The sequence below is a fragment of the Lepeophtheirus salmonis genome, chromosome 5 (assembly GCF_016086655.4).
Source record: "Lepeophtheirus salmonis chromosome 5, UVic_Lsal_1.4, whole genome shotgun sequence".
Lineage (NCBI taxonomy): Eukaryota > Metazoa > Arthropoda > Copepoda > Siphonostomatoida > Caligidae > Lepeophtheirus > Lepeophtheirus salmonis.
Window position 1 is genome coordinate 55,393,480 of NC_052135.2, and position 22,728 is coordinate 55,416,207.

The 22,728-nt window shown below is 30.1% G+C and overlaps 2 protein-coding genes across 7 annotated transcripts in view; one reads left to right on the plus strand and one right to left on the minus strand.

Moving 5' to 3' along the window:
* The first annotated feature begins 12,834 nt into the window (after positions 1 to 12,834).
* Aps (diphosphoinositol polyphosphate phosphohydrolase 1 Aps) lies at positions 12,835 to 15,168 on the plus strand. Of its 6 annotated transcripts, none has more exons than XM_040712570.2 (2): positions 12,835 to 13,160; positions 13,744 to 15,168. In XM_040712570.2, the coding sequence occupies exon 2, from the start codon at positions 13,744 to 13,746 to the stop codon at positions 14,293 to 14,295; it is 552 nt and encodes a 183-aa protein (XP_040568504.1). In that variant the 5' UTR covers positions 12,835 to 13,160; the 3' UTR covers positions 14,296 to 15,168. The 6 variants fall into 6 exon arrangements, with proteins under 6 accessions (XP_040568504.1, XP_040568503.1, XP_040568507.1 ...); XM_040712569.2 differs by having other exon boundaries at positions 12,842 to 13,160; positions 13,737 to 15,168; XM_040712573.2 differs by having other exon boundaries at positions 12,842 to 12,995; positions 13,737 to 15,168.
* A 3,066-nt stretch (positions 15,169 to 18,234) lies between these two features.
* Positions 18,235 to 22,728, minus strand: part of LOC139905498 (neuropeptides capa receptor-like) — a 67,783-nt gene continuing 63,289 nt past the window's right edge. Inside the window, exon 9 of the mRNA XM_071888809.1 lies at positions 18,235 to 19,640. Coding sequence (XP_071744910.1) covers positions 19,469 to 19,640 — 172 coding nt within the window. The 3' untranslated portion in view covers positions 18,235 to 19,468. The remainder of the gene's footprint in view (positions 19,641 to 22,728) is intronic.

The window sequence follows — 22,728 nt, forward strand, 5'->3', positions numbered from 1 at the left end:
GTCATTTATGCCATCTTGACATATTATTCAAGTCTACGTGGTTTTAAGTTGACTCTCTACCCTCCCCTAACAAGGGTAAGGATGGCTTTAAGTGGCCACATGGCTTGATAATGCCCTCTAAATTAATGATGCCTCCTCCTCTAACACCTATTTGTCATACACAGGTCAAATTATACAAGCATCAACAGCTTATTACTAGTGTTGTGTTGGTCCTTATTTATTCGGTTCAGTCTTCGGGACCGGTCCTTACAACTGTCGGTCCTCGATTTTTTCCCTTTAAATGTGGTTGTTTTATTAAGCCAAATCATATATATGACTTATAAGATACGTATTAAGAGGAAGAACTTTTTACTAGGTATTATTTACGGGAGCCGTAATAATAGTTAGGGACAGAGTGTATATTTACCCATTCATTAAGCTATGTAGATGGAGAGAAATACTTAGACCAGTTGTTAGTTTTAGGAAGATTATTTATTTTGAGAATAATGATATTAATTTATAGAAGAAATATTATCCTGCTGATTCTAGGGGTGAGAAGGTTTAGGTTTGAGTTCTCATCTATTAGTCTTTTATCACAATAATAAAAACTCTTCTAATGATGGTGGACTAACTCTGATAATATCCCGATCAGGGGATGTGAGGCCATTCTTTATGATTTACATATATAATAGTTAATTTGAGGCATTCTTACACATATCTTGCAAAACATTTTTTCATTCTAATGCTAATTCTAATAAAAACAGATTATCTTGAACAAATGAAGGAGTGAGAGAAATAAATATCTTGATTGGTGCAAAGGTCATTTTGATGTTACAGAGAATGAATTTGCAGATTACCTTGGAAAGAGTGGTACTGAGAGTAAAAATCGTAAGTGTGTCAAAAACAACATATTTTCTATTTATTTTCAATATTTTGCACTTTTGGGGAGGAAAACGCTAGTTATTTGTAATATTTTCTACATATATATATGTAAGAAGTTTGCTGGTTGTACTAGCCCTGTCTGAATTACCCAGGCTGTGTAACCCAACTGGTTTCACCCATATAATACTAGAAACTAGTAAACGAAGGCTCAATCGCCTCCACTACAAATATGGTAGAAGTAACTTTAAACCGAGTAGCGAAACGAAAATCCAAGTGCTCAATAGCTGAAAAACGTCTTGGTGCACAGAAACATTTTTTTGTCCACTAGAGGTACTGTCTAATAATTATTTGGAGAGATAATTAATCATTATGATGTTATCTTATAGATTTTACTTTTTAGAAGATGATTCAATGATAATAAATAAATCATTTTAACAACAAATCAACATTTGACAATTTTAATTTATTTCTGAAGTGGTTTACTACTGATTATGTTTTCATTTAGTTTTTGTTAAGTTTGATATCTTTTGTATTACTATTCAGTATTTACTGCATCTATTTAGAATGTATGCATATTAAAACACTATAGAGTCATATCTTGTATTGCGAGCTACTGGTATAATAGTAAAACATTATTTATATGTAGTTTTTCTAGGGAAACTTCAAGTACACCCCTAATCAATTTCCATGGAAAGACTTTGTAGCAGAACTAACGATCAAAAAATATATTGACAGAGAATGGGAGCGAGTAGACCACTTCAAGGAAACACGGTGATTATAAGTCACTTATCCTAGGAAATGCGAAAAAATACACCCTGGAATAGCAATACTAAAGCGGTCTCTTTAACCCGACCGAAAGCTCTAAGTCTATAAAGGTTTTTATGAATTTTCCAAAGCCTTTTATTCTATTAGCAATAATCTACATTGGCAATATCCTAATTCGGATAAAATTCACATTTTATTTATGCTTCAAAGAAAGAGGAAACGACAGAAGATTATACTATAAAAATAAATTAATTATCTACGTCAGTACGGAACTGAGGGACATCATATGAAAAGCGATATCTTGCAAAAAAATAATAAAACACTGAACCATTATAACTCCTCTACCTAACAGTGCGTTCTGTTAATTTATTTTCATGCTTTAGGTAGAAGAGCTGAGAAAGTACTAACATGACATGACATAAGTTCAAAAGGTCATTTGTCGACCATTTGTTATATATATAGTATTTATTAGATTTAAATAGTCAAATATATGTCTATATAAAAAATTAGGGCTGTAAAATTTATTAATCCCAGTTTATATGAAACTATTGAATTCCAAAATCAAGCCTATCAGCTCTTTCTTAGTTATAGGTATACATTCGACTATTTGAATCAATAAATTGATAAAATTTTTGATAAAAATATGACAAATGGTTGAAAAATGGCCTTATAAACTTTGGTCATGTCATTGTAGTAATTTATCAATTCTTCTACCCTATGTGTTAGGGGCACACTTGAGCCTTCACTGACAGGTTTCCAGTATTATATGCAGTAATGTAAATCCTGTGAATTTTTAGATGCTCCGTTTTGTTTGGAAATTCTAATCTGAAGAATGCATTTTCTTTTCCTCAGCAAATTTCATTATTATTTAATTCCTGAGTAGTGAACTTCCTTTCCTGAATAGAATTAATAATATTCAAAACTTGATTGAAACTTCGTGTGTGCTCATATAAGACGGTGTGTAACCCTGTTGCGGAGTTATAATTGTAAGTCCATGTTGCACTACGAGTAGAATTGGGGATCGACATCGGAATAAGATGTCCTTATTTACATCCTTCTCCTCCTCCTCGCTTGTCACAGCTGAGTGTAGCTGAAATATGAACCGTAATTATAGTTATTCTTTCTCTCTTCCAAAATATTCTGTAAATTGTCAAGGATAACATGTTGACTTTCGGTTTCTTTCTTTTTAACATGAACATTGTACACAGGATTTTCCTTAATAATTATATGTTTCATTCTTTACCCAACCTATAAATCAATTTCGGTCAAAATTTACGTGAATACTTCTTTGTCCTCTAGGTTTTTTTGTGAATTACACTATAAATTAAATGAATTCCCCCTTTCAATTGAATTCACAATACTAATTCTGCAAAGGAAAGGAAAAATCTTATGCATTCAAAGTTTCATCAATTCCAAAGTTAATATGTGAAATACAATATACCAAACACTATAATATATTTCGGCACTTTTCATCACCTTTTTTAGCGTTTTTCTTTACATATTCACAACCCACTATGCTGCAAAACTTAGTATTTTTTTTTCGAACCCTACTCAAACTAGTGTTCAGTTTATACAAGAATACATACTTTAACATGAACGCTTATTTAAAGACTAAAACTCTTATTATGACATTTCAAACGAGCACATTTAGACACGTTTTTCTTTATTCACTATTTTCTTAAATATACCTATAATATACTATATATATGATGACTCACTCACTCTTAATGTCCTAAAAGAAAATCTGGTGAATTTTGTCCGCAGACAAAAATACACATAAATTATATCTTGGTAACAGTCTATAAATATAAATGGACCAAACATCAATATTATACTAAAGTTATGATTTTCAAATATTTCGCATCCTCCATTTTTAATTTGCAGATGAAAAGTAGGTGGTGTAACTAGGTCAATCGGGGAATGTACTCAAATGAATTTGTGGCCATATCCTTTTTTGGTGTGAAATTATTTTGACTGGAGTGCAAAAAATCTTTTATTTATATAAGCATGTCTAAATCCAAACTTTAACAGCTCATATTTTACCCATTTTTAATAGTTATTTAACTTTTTTTATAGAAAGTTTAAGCACTTATCATTTCATAAATTATAAAATATGTATGATATATTATTAATTTAACCCAATTTTATCGTGAAGTGCCTAATTTATGTGCAATACAAAAATGATGAAATGGAGCTAATTCACAATTAAATCAAACTTCATTAAAAAATTAGCAGTTGAATATTTTTTTGAAGCACTTTAACTTTTGTATTTGTATGAAGTTGATTATTCGCTTCACACGGTATTACCTTTATTGCATCACGCAACCTTTCATCCAAAAGGAAACAAAAAAGAGGCCTAAAATTATTTGGTAGTTAGTCAAATAATTCAATCATACCAACTGCTATTCATCTATTAATTACTCCCAGACTATCATTGTTATATTATTTCTACACCATCTTTAAAATGAATTACATATATATATATATATATATGCAAGGTTGTGCCTTTATCGATCTAGTGGTTCTAACGGTTACGGTTCTTGAACTGCTAGAACCGGAACAGACAAAGACCGCAATATGTTTCTTATCGATCTCGGTTCTTGTGATTTTGTTCCTATATAGAATATATAAAGAAAATACAATATGTATTATAAAAAATAAATTATCTTTAATCAATAAGTTAATTTTCTGAGTTTTTTTTTTGTACAATTGCATCGTTTTCCAATGTTTTTTTACGTCGCCAGGGCGATACAGTTGTATTGAGTTCCAAATAGCTAAGGACTTCTTATGAATCTGGAAAAGTTGTTTTAGGCACCAGACGGTGTAAATAAAAGAGGTAAGGGGTAGGGTAGATAATGGATCCAGGTCTGCTACTAAGGTTGTCGAGCCCCTATAATATGATAACTATTACATTGATATAGCAAGAGTTTCCCAAACTTTAAAAAACCAAGGCCTCCCAATACTAATACATTTTTAGAGGAAGTCCCCTGTGTAAGCATCATGTATACTATGTATATGTAGACTGAAATCAATCCTCCATCTTCCTCCCCTAACAGCCTACTTAAAAAACCATTTTCTTAAGCAACTTTAATTTTTGGGCCCCCTACTAGAATTGGGGCAATACCTACTCTGTGTATAAGGTAGCTGCAGCCCCATTTGTATCTAATATGATATTATGATATGAGATATATCTATCCTGTGCACAATTATATATAACAACTTCTACATGAAGAAGAGGGGTGATTATCTTTTTGATCAAACTCCACGTCTCGCTTGTTTTTTGCAACCTAAAGTTATGACATATTTAACGGGATTCCGGTGTCAGAACAAGAAAATATTATTTGGATCAATCTATTATTTCAATATTCTGTATATATAATTTATTGTTATTAGTTATATGATTCCAATTGTTTAATTTTGTATATTTAACATAAATGTATGATGGTATATTTTTTATTATGTAGATTATATTTAATTAAAGCCTTCTTTTTTAAACTTGGAACTTCAAATATATTTCGAAATACTCTACTTTGTCGTTTCATTTGTTATTATTCTGAGAATAAGGTTCATAATGAATTTCAATTTCATGGAGTGTGACGTTTTCAAATCTACTGTAACGCATAAAAAACGTCTAAGTCAATTATACGTAGTATATCTTCATTAAACATTTTGCTAATAAATACTTTCGTTATACCCTCAAAAATCATAATAAAGCAGGCAGATGATAATCACATCAGTATTTTAAACAATGATACAATATGTATTTCCCTCCCCCCTTCTACTTGCACGCGTTTTTCTCTACAATATTATCAACTTTACTAATATCATTGCTTGGCTCCAAATTTTCTAGCGACGCCCCTTGTTTTAGGTGCTTGTTACCAAACTGAGCCTATATAAAAAAGAACCGAGACTGATAAAGCTTAACCGAGACTGAAACTGTTGAAATGGAAGAACCAGTACCGTGACCGATAGAACCACTGACCCTGAACCGGGCACAACCTTGTATATATGGGTTTCATAATATTATAATCCTACATAGAATTTTATTCAATACTGTATTTTAAAATTACTCAGTAATGTTTTATTAAAAGTGCAGCTATACCTTTGTATTTCTATTTTATAGCATAAATCTCTTCATATAAATAATAAATTGGCCAATTTATAGGTATTATCGAAAAAAATTCAAATTCTATTTTTTTTTCCTTTTAAACCTGTTTTATCTAATACATAAGGGTAAAAAAGGTATTTCGATACCAATATCATGTCCCTAGCTTCAATATCCAGGAAGTGATGCCCAATTTATCATCGAAATTTCACGCCTTTTTTCGTAGTGTTCATGTTTTAACCTACCCCAAAATCTGTGATCTAATAAAATAGGATATTTCAATAAAATAACACAACTTTCTTAAAAATCTAGATAATTCAATAAAACTTTATTGAATTATAGAGTATAGTATTGTGCAAAAAATTATATTTTTAAATACCTGCAATTGAATTGTATCATATGAAATTCGAATATATAAATACCTTCCCACGCCCTCCAGACAATTAATGATAGTTTTTGAAAAAAAGGAGAGGTTAAATATTAAGACAAAGTACTTTCATATTGTGCAGAAATAAAGATTGATTGAAGGTGGTAACGTGGGGTTAAAATTGATGTACGTCGCAACAACATATTTTTTTGAAAACTTTACAAAATACTACATAAACAAATTTATTAAAATCCATTATAGCTTTTATTTTATCCATTAAATTTTATATGGTAGTTTGAAAAACTATCTTGAGGTGACTTATGTTTCAACAAATGGTACGGTTAAACGAAGCAGCGGATTGAAGAAAAAAAAAAACTCGGTTAAAGATTCAGGATTTATTTACCTTAAATATAAATGACGTCAAATTGATTTTCCCAATTTAAGTAATAAACATCTAGTATTTCTACAAGGATCCACAAAACACTTCTAGACCGCTGGATTTCAGAAAAAGAAGAAGAGGTCCAAGGGACTTACCACACCAAATATATGGCCCAAATAAGGGTCTTCGGCTTTTTGGTCTCTGTTGAAAGAAGATGCCTCCGTTCTTTTTCAAGGCTAGACAGAAAATTAGCTAGGAAGCCTAATATAAGATGCTAAGGAAAACCATCTTTCCATTGCTGAAGACCAAATACCAGGAAGGTAACTACGTGTGGACTCAGGACGGCACCCCCTCTCACACGTCCGCCAAGTGCCAAAAGTTATGTGCAGATAGCATGGCTCGATTCTGGTTTAAAGACATATGACCCCTTTCCTCACCAGATTTGAACCCACTGAACTTTTGTATATGTGGTGCTGTGGAGAGGGAAATCAACAAGACTTTACACCAAAATATGGACTCACTGAAGTCCTCCATAGTGGCTGCAAGGGACAACTTGTCAGATGAGTTTTGTCATCAACTCATGAATGGCCTTCAGGTGACGGGTAAAGGCTGTGGCTGATAATTAAGGTGTTCATATTGAGTGAACAAATCCATCTCTCGAGTCCACCTTTTGCTGCCTTATCCTGTATATATATATACATATAGAACGAGGTATCAGCAAGAAATTGTATTAATGTCCGTTTGGAAACGGAGCATAAGTGTAGCATAACTTTTTACTAAAGAAGGGATCTGTGTATAGAAAAAACTAAGTATAGCGATTAGAAAAGGAAAAACTCTTTCTTCTCTTTTATTCTCGAAATAATAAATAGTGGGAGTGTTGATACATCCATCTAAAAGAAGAACTCTCTCTCATCTTTGTTGTAAATTGTTTTAAAAATGTATAATTAAACAAAAATATAAGGATTTAAATGTAATTATCATATTTTGGCTGCACTAATATACTTTTTATGTAGAATTTTCTTCTCCTTATAGAAGTAATTCATTTTCTCTCCCCCCCTCAAAAAAAAAACATGAAGCTAATATTAAACAAGGATCTTAATCCAGTAATACCGTTTGTCTTGCTCCCGCCTTCTCCCCGTGCTCTTACACAAATCCCATCTCTACTTGTTACTTCGTTTATTTATCAAAAAAGAATAAATTATGAAATAGTCATGATGTATCAAGTCAAACGAGAGAATCGAAAGGCTGAAAACAAAGAAACGTTGGGTATTTTCGTGTTAGCTAAGTATCACCGTGTTAAAAAACAAAAAAATACAAAACATATTGAAAAATTTTGATCTATTTTGGCTGAAAAAGGTGCTTATTAGACGGTTATTACTGCATGGCGTTTTTTAAGAACTATGTTAGTTCGATAGTAAATTGACATACTCTCGCTCAATTGCAGAAATTGGGTTAATTTCATATGTGTACTTCAGTAAAAATATATAATACATATCATATGCTATTGAAAGGATAATTATTGAATGGTTAAACTCTCTATAAAAAAATTACTATAATTAAAAATGGGTAAGATATGAGCTGTTAAAATTTCACTTTACTGCATTTGCTTTCTTCAAAATGATCAAATTATTTTGTACTTCCGTCAAGTACAAAAAAAGAGCTCGTTATATATTCATTTCAGTGTTCCCTAGGCCAATCATACCTCAGATTGACTTTTGCTTCTGATAAAACAAAAGCGAGGTCAACATTGACATATTTATTCATTATTGTGATGTATAGAGACATGTATTTACACATGATGTATAACAATTATACAACTTTTTTCATTAATATTAAGGAAAATAGTGGACATCAAAATGGGACCCACAAATAAAAGATCTAAAACCTTATTGTCTCTATTAAAAATGTATCTCTCCATCGCTTAATTTTATGCATTTTTTATATATGTGACTCGAAAACGTTTTAAAAATATGTTATTACATCGTTATACAATCTTATTTCCATATTGTAGATAAAAATTAACTACTAGAATGGAAAGAATAATGAATTTTTCTTTAATTATCTTTTTTTTCTCGTCTTTAAGCGATAATTTATTTTCTTCTACAGAAAATTAAACATTTGATAGGAATTTTCAGTACATATTACTTAGATTATACTCAAATATCAGTACTTATCATTTGGATTATGTAGTATTCAATGCAGATGTTAAGTTTTTTATTTTTATGCTTAAAGACATTTGATGAAGTTTGATGAAGATTTATTGGAAATTTGTCCATTTTATGTAGTAAAAATATCAACTTTGTGCCGCCAGGATGGGGTTTCTTTAATTATGTTGCAATTTATGACCTCAATAAAAACTATAACCAAACATGTAGCCCCATGAAATTTATTTTTTTACAACAAATTATTTATTCCCAAAACCTGGTCAAATCCTTAAAACTATACAGCTTTTAGAGTTATCCTTTTTCATGTAATAAATATGTGTCACGAGACTCTACATATTAACTGAATATTCCTTTTCACCAAGGACCGTCAAGGAACAACAATTCATTTTTAATAACATATTTAGCGACATGAACATCACGTTGGCTATTTTCCAGGTTTCCTTATCAATATCAATAGTGATAAGTGATAACAGAGCACATTTTTCTACCGAATCGAACTTTAAGTTTCCTTTTTCCATTTTACAGGTAAGTATATATGTACACTTATAATATATTATTATAAGTCTAAATTATTATCAGGGAGACACACTATTAATACACATATAATGACGTAATGAAGAACATTTTCTACATTGTTGCTTCTTATTCTATTTGGAGGGAGGAAACTAATTAACTCCCCAGAACAACAATTGAATCTGTATTTTGTTGTATATTCAGGGTTGTCCGTAGGATTATATATATATAAATATTTTTTGGAGGGCGGGGGGAATTGGTTTTTGGAATTTTTTGAAAAAAACTTTCAAAAATCTATTGCTACTCCAAAAAAATTGAAATTACAAATATTACATATTTTGAAAAAAGGAATTCTAAAATTCATAGCCATTCTTAAAGAATTAAATTTTTTTGAAAAATATTTCAAATATTCAATCTAATAGCAAAAGTTCCTTATTTATATATATAATATATATAATCTCTTGTTAGTCTGTGAAAGTTTTTATTGACTCATAATTCCATATTTGGGAAGAATAAACTAACTGCTACCAAGATTAATAGAAATACACTGTTAAACCATCATGTAATAGAGCTTACTAGAATTTTCAATTTGATGTATTGCGTTACGGAATAGCCTTGTATTTCTATTAACCTTGACTGCTGCAAACTTATTTCGACCCTAATTATCAGTTTCTTTTTTGGAAAATAAAGGTTGTGATATACAATAAAGGTAACGCCATAGAAATGTAGCCTCTCTGTTATTGAGAGAGTCTCTTTATGAGATCATTTTTATGTACAATGTAGATTTCTAAAGGAATTACAGTAGTACCTTGACATACGAATTTAATTCGTTCTTGAACGGTGCTTGTAATTCAAAACAATGTTTCTCATAAGAATTAACTTTCAACAATTATGCTTGAAGCACATGTAGCTTTTTGAAATTAACAAAGATACGGTGTATTTTCATTTAAACTATTTTCATTAATTTTCATGTCTATCATTAGTTATTATTTAAATCATGAGTCAGTGTTAATATTCAGGGATGAATTAATATTTATTTCTCTATGATAATATTTAAGTAATGGATATATAGAACAGTCGGTGATAAGAAAAATTATTGCGAAATGTTCCCTTAACCTTTTGTCTGTTGAGATTGTGAGTGGACAAAAAAGCTAGACGTAAAACGGCTCTCGTGACGCGTCGTCAACTCTCTTATCTAAAAAAAAATCCTTATATTTCAATGCAAATTTTTGCTCATAATCCAGCTTGTATTTCAGAAACAGTCGGGACACTCGTATCTCAAGTGATTACTGTATAATTGTATGTAATTAAAGGATAACCCAAATTTGAAGAGATATGATATCTAAAATATTTTTTCGAAAAAGGTAGACTCTGGCGTTTTCAATAAAAAAACCCTTTTGTACCTACTAAAAATCTTGATAAATATCTTATTACGTTATGGATATACATATTAATTATAATCGCTATATGAGTCAATATCCTTGAAACAAACGTTCCTTTATCCCATAACACTAAAAAAAAGATACTTTGGATTTCATCAAATTCTAAGCTGTTCACATATAATTTCTATCCCGATTTGAGTCTCAAATCGTAGTTTAATAAGAATAATGTGTTACTTGTGTTCAGGTCACAAGTAAGAATATCAGCTTTGTACTGTTTTTAAGTCATTTTTTACATGTCATATTCAAATCTCAAATCTTTGAGCTTGAGTCCACATTGAGTAACTATTGGTTTTTATTTAAAGTTTCAGTTTAATGAAATTCAAATACTACTCAAAACCCATTTTCTATCCCACAGTAAAAAAAGATTCCTTTGATACCTCCAGAAAATACATTTATTTTAGTTATAAAACTAAGATAAGTTAACAGAATTACCCAGCTATCTTTGAACCCCAGTCAAAATCTAGACTTTATATGAATATTAATGCACTGACAAAAATGATTTGTAATTTTCATAAATAAATTATGTAAACACTAGAAGTGTCATCCCTCTTACATTCTACGAACTTCCAAATTTATAAATATAGTTAAGGTAGTAAATCCCAAGCATTTATAGCGTGCGATTTGTGTTATGGTTCTTCAGTGTTTTTATTTTTATTCCCTAGGCTGTTATCATCATTCTTGATGTTAGTAGTGACGTAAATCGTGTATACTTTATAGGTGGCTAGCTTTTTTGGAATCGGTAATCTGAGGAATTAATTTTCTTTTCCTCAGCTGCTGTCATTATTATTTAACTCCTGAGTAGTAACTTCCTTTCCTAGTAGATTCAATTATATGCAAAACTTGATTGAACAATCGTATTTACTCATAAAAGACAGAGCGTGAACCTGAGGATTAATTGCGCAGTTATAATTGTAAGTCCTTTTTGAACTCATAGTAGAATTGATAGTATTCCCCACTATAAGCTATTAGAATTGTGAAAGAATATTAATTTGAATATAAATAATTAGGCATTTGATTCTATTAATGAACATATCTATGATTCATATCCTGAATCCAGTGATATATTCATACTAATTAAATATATTTCATTTAATATTATGGCATTAAATTACATCATTCGGGAAAACGAGAAAATGAGAGGTTTCAAGGGACCCTCTTCGGCGTATAATCACGAAGTTTATCCAATTTAAAATATAATAATTATTGATTGTCACAATATTCTCACAAATCCATCATTAATATTTTGAATGGCGAAATAAAATTATATTTAAATTTAGAAATTGGAATAAAATATTAATATACTTCATAAAACAATTAGTTTAAAAATACTTTATTAACCTATTGACATGTCTAAATTCAAATAATTATAGTTATAAGTAATTAGTAACAACAGTAAACATTTAAAAAAATAAAAATATTTTAAGCGCCCTCTATGTTTGAAACATACCTTAATATTACAATTCGAATGTTTTGGTCAACTATTTCTTTTTTCTTTTTTTGACGTTGTCAACTACTTCTTCACATCATCCCTCAATGTATTTTATCTCCATTGCCAGAGATCATTGTAGCTGTCCTAATGAAATGTCAATACAGCTATGGTGCTCTCCTCCAAAACGATCTTCAAATTGTGATGGCTACCATATTGTTTGTTTTTGTTTCTTTTTTTTAACATGCCCAAAATAGACACGATTTTTATCCCTATAGAGTACAACCATAAGTGTATGAGCTCATAAATGACAAATAATTACGTTGAAAAACTATTAATGCAAGTCCCTGTTGGACTTTTACTATAATTAAGGGTCAAAACGGAGTATTTCCTGCCTATGTTCTTGCTTGGGAGTTTTCCTTCATCCCTTAATCTCCTCTTCTCTCAAACATTATTTAAATTGTCAGGGTTACCATGTTAATTTTAGGTTTCTTTTTTGCCTTACAATTTACGACTCTAAATTAGGACTCTGATTCACTGAGTAAAGGTTAGTAGGACCTATGTTAAAAATCAATTCATCACGATATTTTGCCCTTCTCCGTAAAATAAAAAAATAAATAAAGTTCGTGACCCGAGAGCAAGATGAAAGCTATAAAACATATACAATAAAAATTTGGGCTGGCTTCCTCCTTGAATTCACGAGCGCTATCTTCACGTTGTTTTCTTTTTAAAATAGGAAAATGCGGGCAATTTAGAAATAAGAGAATCGTACTCTTATTGATATATATATATATATTATATAAGTTTCTCTAAAGCTCATTGAAAAAAAGTCCAGTACATATTTAATAAGGAACAAAAAAAATCAAACTAAGAAGTCCATTCATAGTTGTTGAGGATAAGTGACTGACGGGATCCCTTGTGCTTGATTAGTGTCAAGAGTCCTAATATTTGCAATACTGTCTTCGGAAGAAGGTGACAGAGAGAGAGGGAGAGAGAGATAGAGGGAAGAAGAGAGGAAAAGAGAAAGTGTGTTGTACTATTGAGCTAATAAGAAGTCGGAAAGAAGAGATTTTATTAGTTTCTTTGACAATTGTGGTGCCTCAACATAAAAACAATCTTGAACAAAAATCAAGAAAAGTAGAAAATACAATTTTTTATTTTATTTTACTTCATAATTACATACAGCCCAATATTTCATAAAATAATTGAGTGAATTATAGGCTTATAATTCAAATTTATGAAAAAAGTTAATATACCCACAAATTTTAACTTTAGTTTAGATCCCTAATTTGAGTAAAGAGACTTATATTGGCCTCGATATGGCCCCTTTCATTGCCTAATTTCTATTTCTTTTATTATGACGATCCATTTCGGCTCCTATAAATGTAATTTGCGATACATCCAATAGGTTAATAGTAATGATTTGTTGATAGAAATTTAGGATATTTCTTTGAAGAATACAGTTAATGTAATCAATTATCTATTTTGAGAAAAAAAAATCCCGCTTGCTTTTGTGTTGACGGGCTGCGATTATGAGAAGAGAAAGAAATAGAGTTAGATAGCACAGAGAGAGAGAAGGACGGAGGGAGAGAGAGTGAGAAAGAAGGAAGGAAAGAAGAGAGAGAGAAAGAGACCAAAGTACATAGTAGTATTATTATTGAAGGATATCTTTTTTGTCGAATCTAAGGGAAAATGAGTAATTTACTTGTGAAGTTTTCAGATGATCCGGAGTCAGGAGACGATCAAGAGCAGCTTTGGAAATGATGGATCATCACCTGGTGGTTTTCCCTGGATTGAATCTCAAGGTATTCGCGGCATGACGAAGAAGAATAAGGTGAAATTGGAGGGGGAGAAGATCTATGATAACGAGGGCTACTGGCTCCGCGCCGCCTGTGTTTGTGTCAAGGCCTTGGACGAAAAGGAAGGAGAGGTACTCCTTGTTTCAAGTTCCGGACGACCTGAGTCGTGGATCATTCCAGGTGGGAAAATGAAGGCCCTGGAAGAACCTGAGGCTTCCGCTGTGAGAGAAGCGAAGGAAGAAGCCGGAGTCGTTGGCATTCTAGGACGCTGTCTCGGATCCTTTGACAATCCTGAAAGGAAACATCGTACTAAAGTTTTTGTCCTTAGAGTCACTCATCTTCTTGAAGATTTTGAAGATAAAGACTCGAGGAAGAGATCCTGGTTCCCTATCGATGATGCTGTCCGGCTTCTACATCCCTATAAACCCAATCATTGCAAATATCTCAATGCTCTTAAACAGACCAGGCCTTGATTACTTGGTCCTATGTCCCTTGGTGCTAATATTTTGGAAGGAAAAAAAAAAAAATAACGAAACAAAACATAAAATATATTTATTTTTTAGTTTTGATTTAGTTAGTTGTGATTTAAATTCATACTGTATTACTCTCTTCATTATTTGTATTTTTTTATAATTCCATTTTTTTTAAGTAAGAAAAACAAAATATGATTTCCTCTTTAAAGTGATTGAACATGATTGTCAAAACTCCATACGTTTTTTTAGTGAAATTACTATCGTCTGTCCCATGTCAGAAGCGCGTGCATCCTTTTATTTCTAAAGGGTCAATCAGAAATATAATAAGAGAAAAATAATTATCATTTCACATTTTTTGTTCCCCTTTCCATCACAATTAATTATTATTATAAGAAAATTGATACGGTAGTCAAGTATCATAATAGTAAACAAAGAAAGTGAAACACTATTCATTCCTTTAAGTATCTACCTGTCTCTTTCAGTCTCTCTGTCCTCAATCTATCAGAATTTCATGTAACTTCTTCCCAATCACATCTGCATTCATATGGAGTTTTTAAAGCGTTATTTTTACTTTTAATAGTAATTATTATTACTCAAATATTTTTTTTTACTCAATTTCTACACTCGCACATGTTATATAATTATTATTAGTTAAAAAAAGTATAGACAGATATTGCAGACGGTAGTTTGAACGTCATCTGTGTGGTATTTTTTTTTGTCATAGCCGGCTTAGTATTGAGAAAATATACTTAATTAAACGACAACAATATGCATAATGTAATATTCAAAGTATTTATTTAGTAACAAGTATTACTAGCTAATGTTACACTACTTATTTTCTATATTAATAAAACAAAGTATATCTGTCTGTAATCCATACATTGATTTTTGATCTAAGAAATAACAATGTAGTCATATCAATGCAATCTCTGGTGTTTTGCATGAAGCTTTGAGCGTTCCCCTCATATTATTAGTTGTATTTAAGGGTATGAAAATTATTTAAATCCTTGTGTTTAAATCATTTAATAGTATATATTGGCTACTTTGATGGACGGTATAGAGTGAAGAAAATCCGGTGTATTTTTTAACTGTCCTGTTTTTTTTTTGAAATTGGAAGTCTGAAGAATAAATTTTCTTTTACTTAGCAGTTGCCATTATGATTTAATTCCTTAGTAGTGAACATCCTTCCCGAAATAGATTTTATTATATTTAAAACCTGATAGAACATTATTGTGTGCTCATAAAAGACGGAGCGTAACCCTGAGGATTTGTTGCGGAGTTATAATCGTAAGTCCTTGTTGGACTCATAATAGAATTGGGGATCGACATCGGAATTATTCAAGCAAATGTCCTTGTTTATATCCTTCCTTTCACAGCTGATCAAATGAAACATACTGAACGTTATTCTTTCTCTCCTCTAAAACATTCTTCAAAGTGTCAGGGTTACCATATTGATTTTTGGTTTTTTAAGATGCCCATTCTACACTGGATTTTTATCATTAACGATATAACTTCTGACAGAGGTCACTGTAAAAATTATAGTGCTCTGTTCTCCCTAATATGTTTAAATTTTCAAAACAGAGAGGAATAATCAAAAGAATACTTATGTCCTACAGATCACCAACTTATAAAAAATATTTTTTAAATCTATGTTCCATTAAGATTTCGACAATTTTTACCTTCCAAGTTGTTTAAGAAATAGTACGTAAAAATGAATGAAATCTCTGAGGCATTCAGATTAATTAATACATTATACAACTCTATTGTGTATAAAATACAGATAGATGACTCATTTATTACAACGGACGTCTGTAAAGGGAATGCTTTAGAGACTAAAGTACTCCTCTGCTAGTCACTTCTTATTAATTTTTTTTCATTTTAAGTTTTTGAATTTATTCTCTGGGATAAACATTTAAGTCGTAAGTGACTACTTGTGAGTGTGCTAATGAAAAAGGGAGACTAACACTCTTCGGAAGTTATCTGTTATATTATTATAATAAAGTTTGTCTGTTGGTTGACATCTAATAACTCCGGGTACTACCGCAAGTATAGAATAATAATGAATTGAAAATAGAACTTTCAGAATAGTTTTTAATGTATACAGGCTGCGTCAATATAACTGTATTTTTCTATGCTTTTTTTTATTTTATTCTATAATGATAGTACACGCTTGAAGTTTTGTTTAACACAGTTTTAAAAAACATGTTAGATAGGTGTCGTCCCCTATTCGAACTTAGGTAGTTTAATACCTGGGGATAATTTTTACCTTTTTATTTCTCTTTGAATACATTTCTATTGAAAGGTTTTAGAGAGAGAGAGAGAGTTATTGTATACAAAAAAACAATAATTTAATTGGAAACATATCTTATTTTATAGTTGTGGATGATTAGATAAAAAATGATTTGCGATTCCACAAAGATCTTTAAAATGTCGATTTGTATAAATAAATCCGGTTCCAATTACCTGATTTAGACAAAACGGACTAATTAAGAATTGTTGCATATTACCTCATCTGATAGCATCAATTTTAGATATCTACCATCATTATTTGTGAAGTTACTTGCGTTCAAAGAATTTTTCCAATTTCAGATTATGAAAATGAATCAAAAAAATCGTGTTTTTTTAATATTAAAAATTGAAGCAATTAGTTAATTTTCATAAATAGCACGAATAAACAATCAGGAGTGAAATTGCAATAAGTTTAATTTTATAAAATATTATGTCATATCATTTTTTTGGCAAGGTTTATTTTCTAAAGTAAACAAACGTCTCTCCCTATTCCAATAGCAACTGACTTCTACAGCCTAATTCCTACGCATTATAAAAAAGGTAGTTATGATGTCTCACCCTGTATTATATCTTAACAAAGGAGAAAATCCAATGTGAATGGGCAGTTAAAAAAAAAAAAAAAGAAACCGAAAATCAACATGGCAACCCCAACAATTTGAAGGATGTTTTGGAGGAGGGAAATAATAATACTCATGACGTTTCATTAGATCATCTACAATCAGCTGTGAAAAGAGAGGAAGGAGAAAAGACACAAACAAGGACATTTGCTAGAATAACTTCGATGTGGATCCCTAATTCTAGTCTGAGTCAAACCAAGACTTACAATTATAACTACACAACAAATCCTCAGGGTTTATATGAGCACACACGAACATTCAAAGAGGTTTTGAATATAATTGAATGTAGTAGAAAAGGATGTTCACTACTCAGGAATTTAATAATAATGACAACAGGTTGGGTTTTTTTTTTTAATTGTTTTAAAAAAGTTTTTAAAATACATAGGTTTCACAAAACATTTAAAAAATTAAATATTGAGAAAAAAAAATTTTATATACAATTTTTCGAAAAAAAATCGAAATATTAAAAATCCATTGCTATTGACAAAAAATTTCAAATATTACATTTTTTGCTCTGCTGCATAATTTGATAGAATAACCTTTTAAAGAAAATAAATCTTTCAACAAAAAAAAAAAAAAAAAATACACCTTTTTTCGCGTAAATTTTTTTCATCCTAACAAAAAAAATGTTTAGCAAAAAGCAAAAATTCCTTAATTGGGGGGAGGGACTACTGGCGACGCCCCTGCTAATACTTATAACATTTTTTTTCTCTATTAAGGAATGAACGAACAAATTTTTGTGTAAACTGCGGTTTGAAAATCCGAAACTGAACGGTCCGGACTAAAAGTCAACTTGTGCATCACTAATATACATACGAGTATACGCACTAAAGTATTATTTAATCAGCTTAGGTTTATCACTTTGATAAGTGATAATATATTATTATTAATCAACAAAATATATATTTGTCCATTTGTTCAAATTTGATATTTCGTATATTATGTTCTTGATGATTTGTATGTGGTAAAGGACTCAAGGTAGTCCTTTAGGACGTGGTGCACACAATGATCAAAAATAAAAAGAACTCTGCAGTTTTTATTCATTCTTTTTTATTATTTATACAAGAATATTTAAGATTATATAGTTATATGATTAATTCCGAGTAAAATAATAATACACATATATATATTCGTTAGACTGTCCCGTTTTTGTACTAATATCCCACTTGTACTTATAAGAACTTTTCTGCTACTAAAACAATCAAAAAGCGAATTTTGGTAGATTTAAAGGCTTCCTAAATCCTTTTTTGGCTTATAATAAAGCATTTTATGTTAAAAAAAGAGATTTTGGATCAAACTCGGCAATTTTAAGCGTCTTTCATCTTCCCAAATATGAGTTAAAAATGGTATTTTTTAAATATTTTATTATTTGATTGATCTGTAATTAAAAATATTGTGGTCTTTATTAAGAATAATCTAAGATTTATTCTACGAATGGAGACTTCCCTGTTTTATCAGACATGACCTAGCAAAATTTAACATTAGTTGAAGTGATAGTTGATGAAGAAAAAGGAGGTTCATAATCTTTGCACAGTATTTTTACATGATAAACTAAACCCTTAAATATATAAATAGTAAAATTTTTAACTCAGAAATCTCATTTTGCCCCCTCAAATTAACGCTAGAAAGAAGGAAAGATCCATTTTTCGGTTTAGATTTTTAAATATTATCCCCAAATTTGATTGTATTTTCTTAGTACCTTTTGCCTTTATTTTTTAATGCTCAAAATTATATCATTATATTTTAAAATAAACATGTTCATTATATATGCATACTTCATAGTTCTAGCTAGAAAGACCGATAGATAAAAAAAGAAAAAGATTCTTAGACATAAAGTTTATCAAAGAAAACCTTCTAAAAATAAATAAATTCTAAGACAAATGGACAAAACTAGAAATATATTAGCTGACTTACTAATATATTATAATTAATATACCAAATCTTGAGTAGCTAACATTTGAAAAATGGATTGGCTATAAGTTAGTTCCAGATGTTGGCCAGTACATGTATTTTATAACATGCTTAATTTGGTAGTTATACCATATGTAATTTTATATCAAAATTACTTCTTCGTCTTAGACTTAGGTGTACATCAAGTGTTAGACTAACTTGATATACCTTTAACATTGCCAAGCCTTTTGATCGTCACCCCAAGGAAAAAATGTCTTACTAATTAAGAAATAAAAAAATTACCAGGTAAACGGAACAGTTTATATACAAAATATTCAAATTAATAATCAAAGTATTGTGTCAGAACTGCCTTCGGATTATGATCCCCTTCTTCCGCTTACATCTACTTCACGTATGGTCTTCAAATAGTTCTTTGGCAACGAGTCTGATGTAGGCTTCCTCATGACAAATGAGTTTTGGGAACAGGTTGTGTTTCTTTGTGAAAGCCTTTCCGCCTTTCGCCCACAGAGGGTTTGTCTAAAAGCATTCCTATGATACATGCAAAGATACAAAAAAAAATATAATACAATATTTATATATATCCTACATTGATAATATTTTGATAACTTTGAAGTATGTAAGTTTCTTTTTTCTGCTGATCAATATGTAATTTGCTACTTGGATATTATATATGATATATAAAGAGTGTTGGTGTTTCATCCTAAAATTTTATCTACTACATTTAAATAGAGGCGCCATTCGAGCGGCTTATTATTTATTTGGAAAATATCATGTATTAGTGTTGGGTTTGGATAAATGCAAATCCTTGAGCCGTCTATAAGTGTCAATGGGAGTATTAATTCCTATTATTAAATGAAATAAATAACATGCCACTTCAGGGGCGTGCAAAGTGTGGATGGGGGGAAGCACGTGCCCCACATTTTTGGGTAAAGAGGAAAAATTTTATTCAATTTTTTTTTGTGAATAGCAATGGATTTTTAAATTTTTTTTTTACAAAAATTAAATATTGAAACTTTTTCTCAAAAATTTAACTTTTAGTAAAAAGCTGTGAACTTTTCATTTATTTTTCTAATAAGATAAATATTTGCAATAAAATTTTACGTTTCAAAATTTCCGAAATTTTTTTCTGTTAAAATTAATATTTTAATTTTAATTATTCAAATTTTTTTTTGTGAGCAAATGTGGATGTTTGAATTTTTTTCTAAAATTTTAATTTTTTAGAACGAATATAAAATTAAAATATTTTCAAAAATCCATAACTATTAACAGAAAATTTAATTTTTAGGACAAAAATCCAGTTATTCAAAAAAAAAAAAAAAAAAAAAAAAAAAATTCCGAAATTTATTTACAAAAAAAAACTATTTACAAAAATTAAATTTTTTTTTCAAAAAAAATTTCATTTTAAATTTTTTGCTCTGCTGCATATTTGCTAGAATGACGAATTTTTATTCTAGTGAAACCAAAAATTCCTTAATTTGGGAGGAATCTCAGCCCCCCAGCCCACCCCCTGTGAACGCTTCTGGTATCGGACCGAGTATCAACACTAATATATATATATATATTTCTTTTATGAAATAAATGAATTTTCTTGACAGGAAATATTTTAGCGATTTATATATGTTTATACTATTGATCATGTGTTTATGTTCGTAGCATGCAGCGTCTGCAGTAATATAAAATAATAAATATATTGTTTGCTTTAATTCAAAACTCAATAATCAAATAACTTTAATTAGTGTCTTCCTTGATTGATCAATAAAATTTATATGCAAAACTCCTTACCCAAGTAAAGCAGGAATTGTAGCAATTTACAGTCCACAATTCATCCGTCCTTCTGACATTATTAATTCAGTTGATATATAAAAACATGAAGTACATAGTGTGTCAACATCTAATCAATCTTAAAATAATCAAGAAAAGGGGAAATGAACAATTCTACGTTACTTCTTTGCAGCCCAATAATTTATGAACATATATCGATTAACTATACACTTGAATTCAAATTTCCGGAAAGAATTGAGATACCTAAGGATACTAACTAAGTTTTGAATCTTCATTTGATTTTTCAACTTGAGGTATGTTTCTAACATGTGTGTACACTAATGTGTGCTTACTTTTTTAATGTTCAAAATATGAAGATTTTATCGTATAAAAAGAATTTATTTAGTCTTTAGATATCATTGTCTAATTTTGAATAATTTCAAAATATTTAGCTCAACGGTACTAAAGTTTTGAAATTTTAGACTTTTTTTTTTTTTTACAAAAAAATGTGTTTTTGTTTTGATTTCATCAATAACGTACAGATTACAGGTTTTTGTGAAAAATGACTAATTTGGGTAAACAAAATAACTATGAACAACAGTTTATAAATTTTTATGAGAATTCTGCATCTACGTTTCCAAAAGAACGATAAGTATGGCTTTCGTTTTTCTTACTCTTCTTTAGCGTATCACAGCAAAACAACTCAACTGAGTAATACGAAAATTTGCAAGTACACATATTGTTTACTCATATATACTCACCTTGTTGACCTTTTTATGACCTTTATTTGACAAAAAAAATCATTTTATAACTAAATCTATTAAAACAAAGTTAGAATTTTCTATAATACAAAATAAAAATCATTAGAAAAATTTAGTAGGAGTCACCTTTTGATAAAATTAACCTTTGAGGTCATTGGAAGCCCACGGCAACGACGGACTAAACAATAAATATGTCTAATTTTTCATATTACTCAGCTTATTAAATAGAGGGCCGTTTCGGCAAAATACTATCTCTTAAGCATGCCAAAGTAAACAGCTAATAGAAATTGATCTTTCTTTCACATAGCTTGTTGCGCCTCTATATTTTTCCTTATCTATAAGTAAGGATGTAATTTTGGTAAATAAAGAATTAGCACAGGGAGAAGGCGTGAGCAGGACTTATTGTATTACTAAATAAAGACCCTTGTTAATATCAGCTGCATGTTAAATGATATAAAGAAAAATGTATCAATTTATTATTTTTCCTTTGCGTCGATCAGAAGCGTAGAAATGTATTTGCAAGTGAGGGGCAGGGGGAAAAACATATATCAATGACGTCATCAAGGGAATCCAAAGTTTTTTTTTTTTTTTTTTGTGCGGGGAGTGAGGCTTTCATAATTTCAAAGCATGTTTTCCAGATTTGTCAAATGATATTTTTTTTGAGAGTAAACTTGTTTATTGCTTCTTAAAAACTTTTGACATGATTTTTTTTTTGTACAAGACGATAAAAATGTAAAGGAATAACTTGTTAAAGAATACATAATATGTAATCCAGACTCCGTTTTAAGAAACATAATTCTAGATTGCTTTTGTGTTGACTTGTACAACAAATTGAATTAATATTTATTAAATAATATTAGTGTTGGATCGATCTAAACAAACTAAAAAGACTGTAGTCCTATCAGTCTGGTCCTAGGACTAAAATTTTGTCAGTCCTAGTACCGGTCCTTAATGGTCTTTTATGGTAACTAGCACAGCTGAAAACACGTAGTTAGTAACTATAACCTTCAATTGTTTAACATAACCTCTTTCAAAAGTCATGAAATCTGTATTTCTAAGTGTGGCTAGAACTTATCATATATGCCCATTCCAAC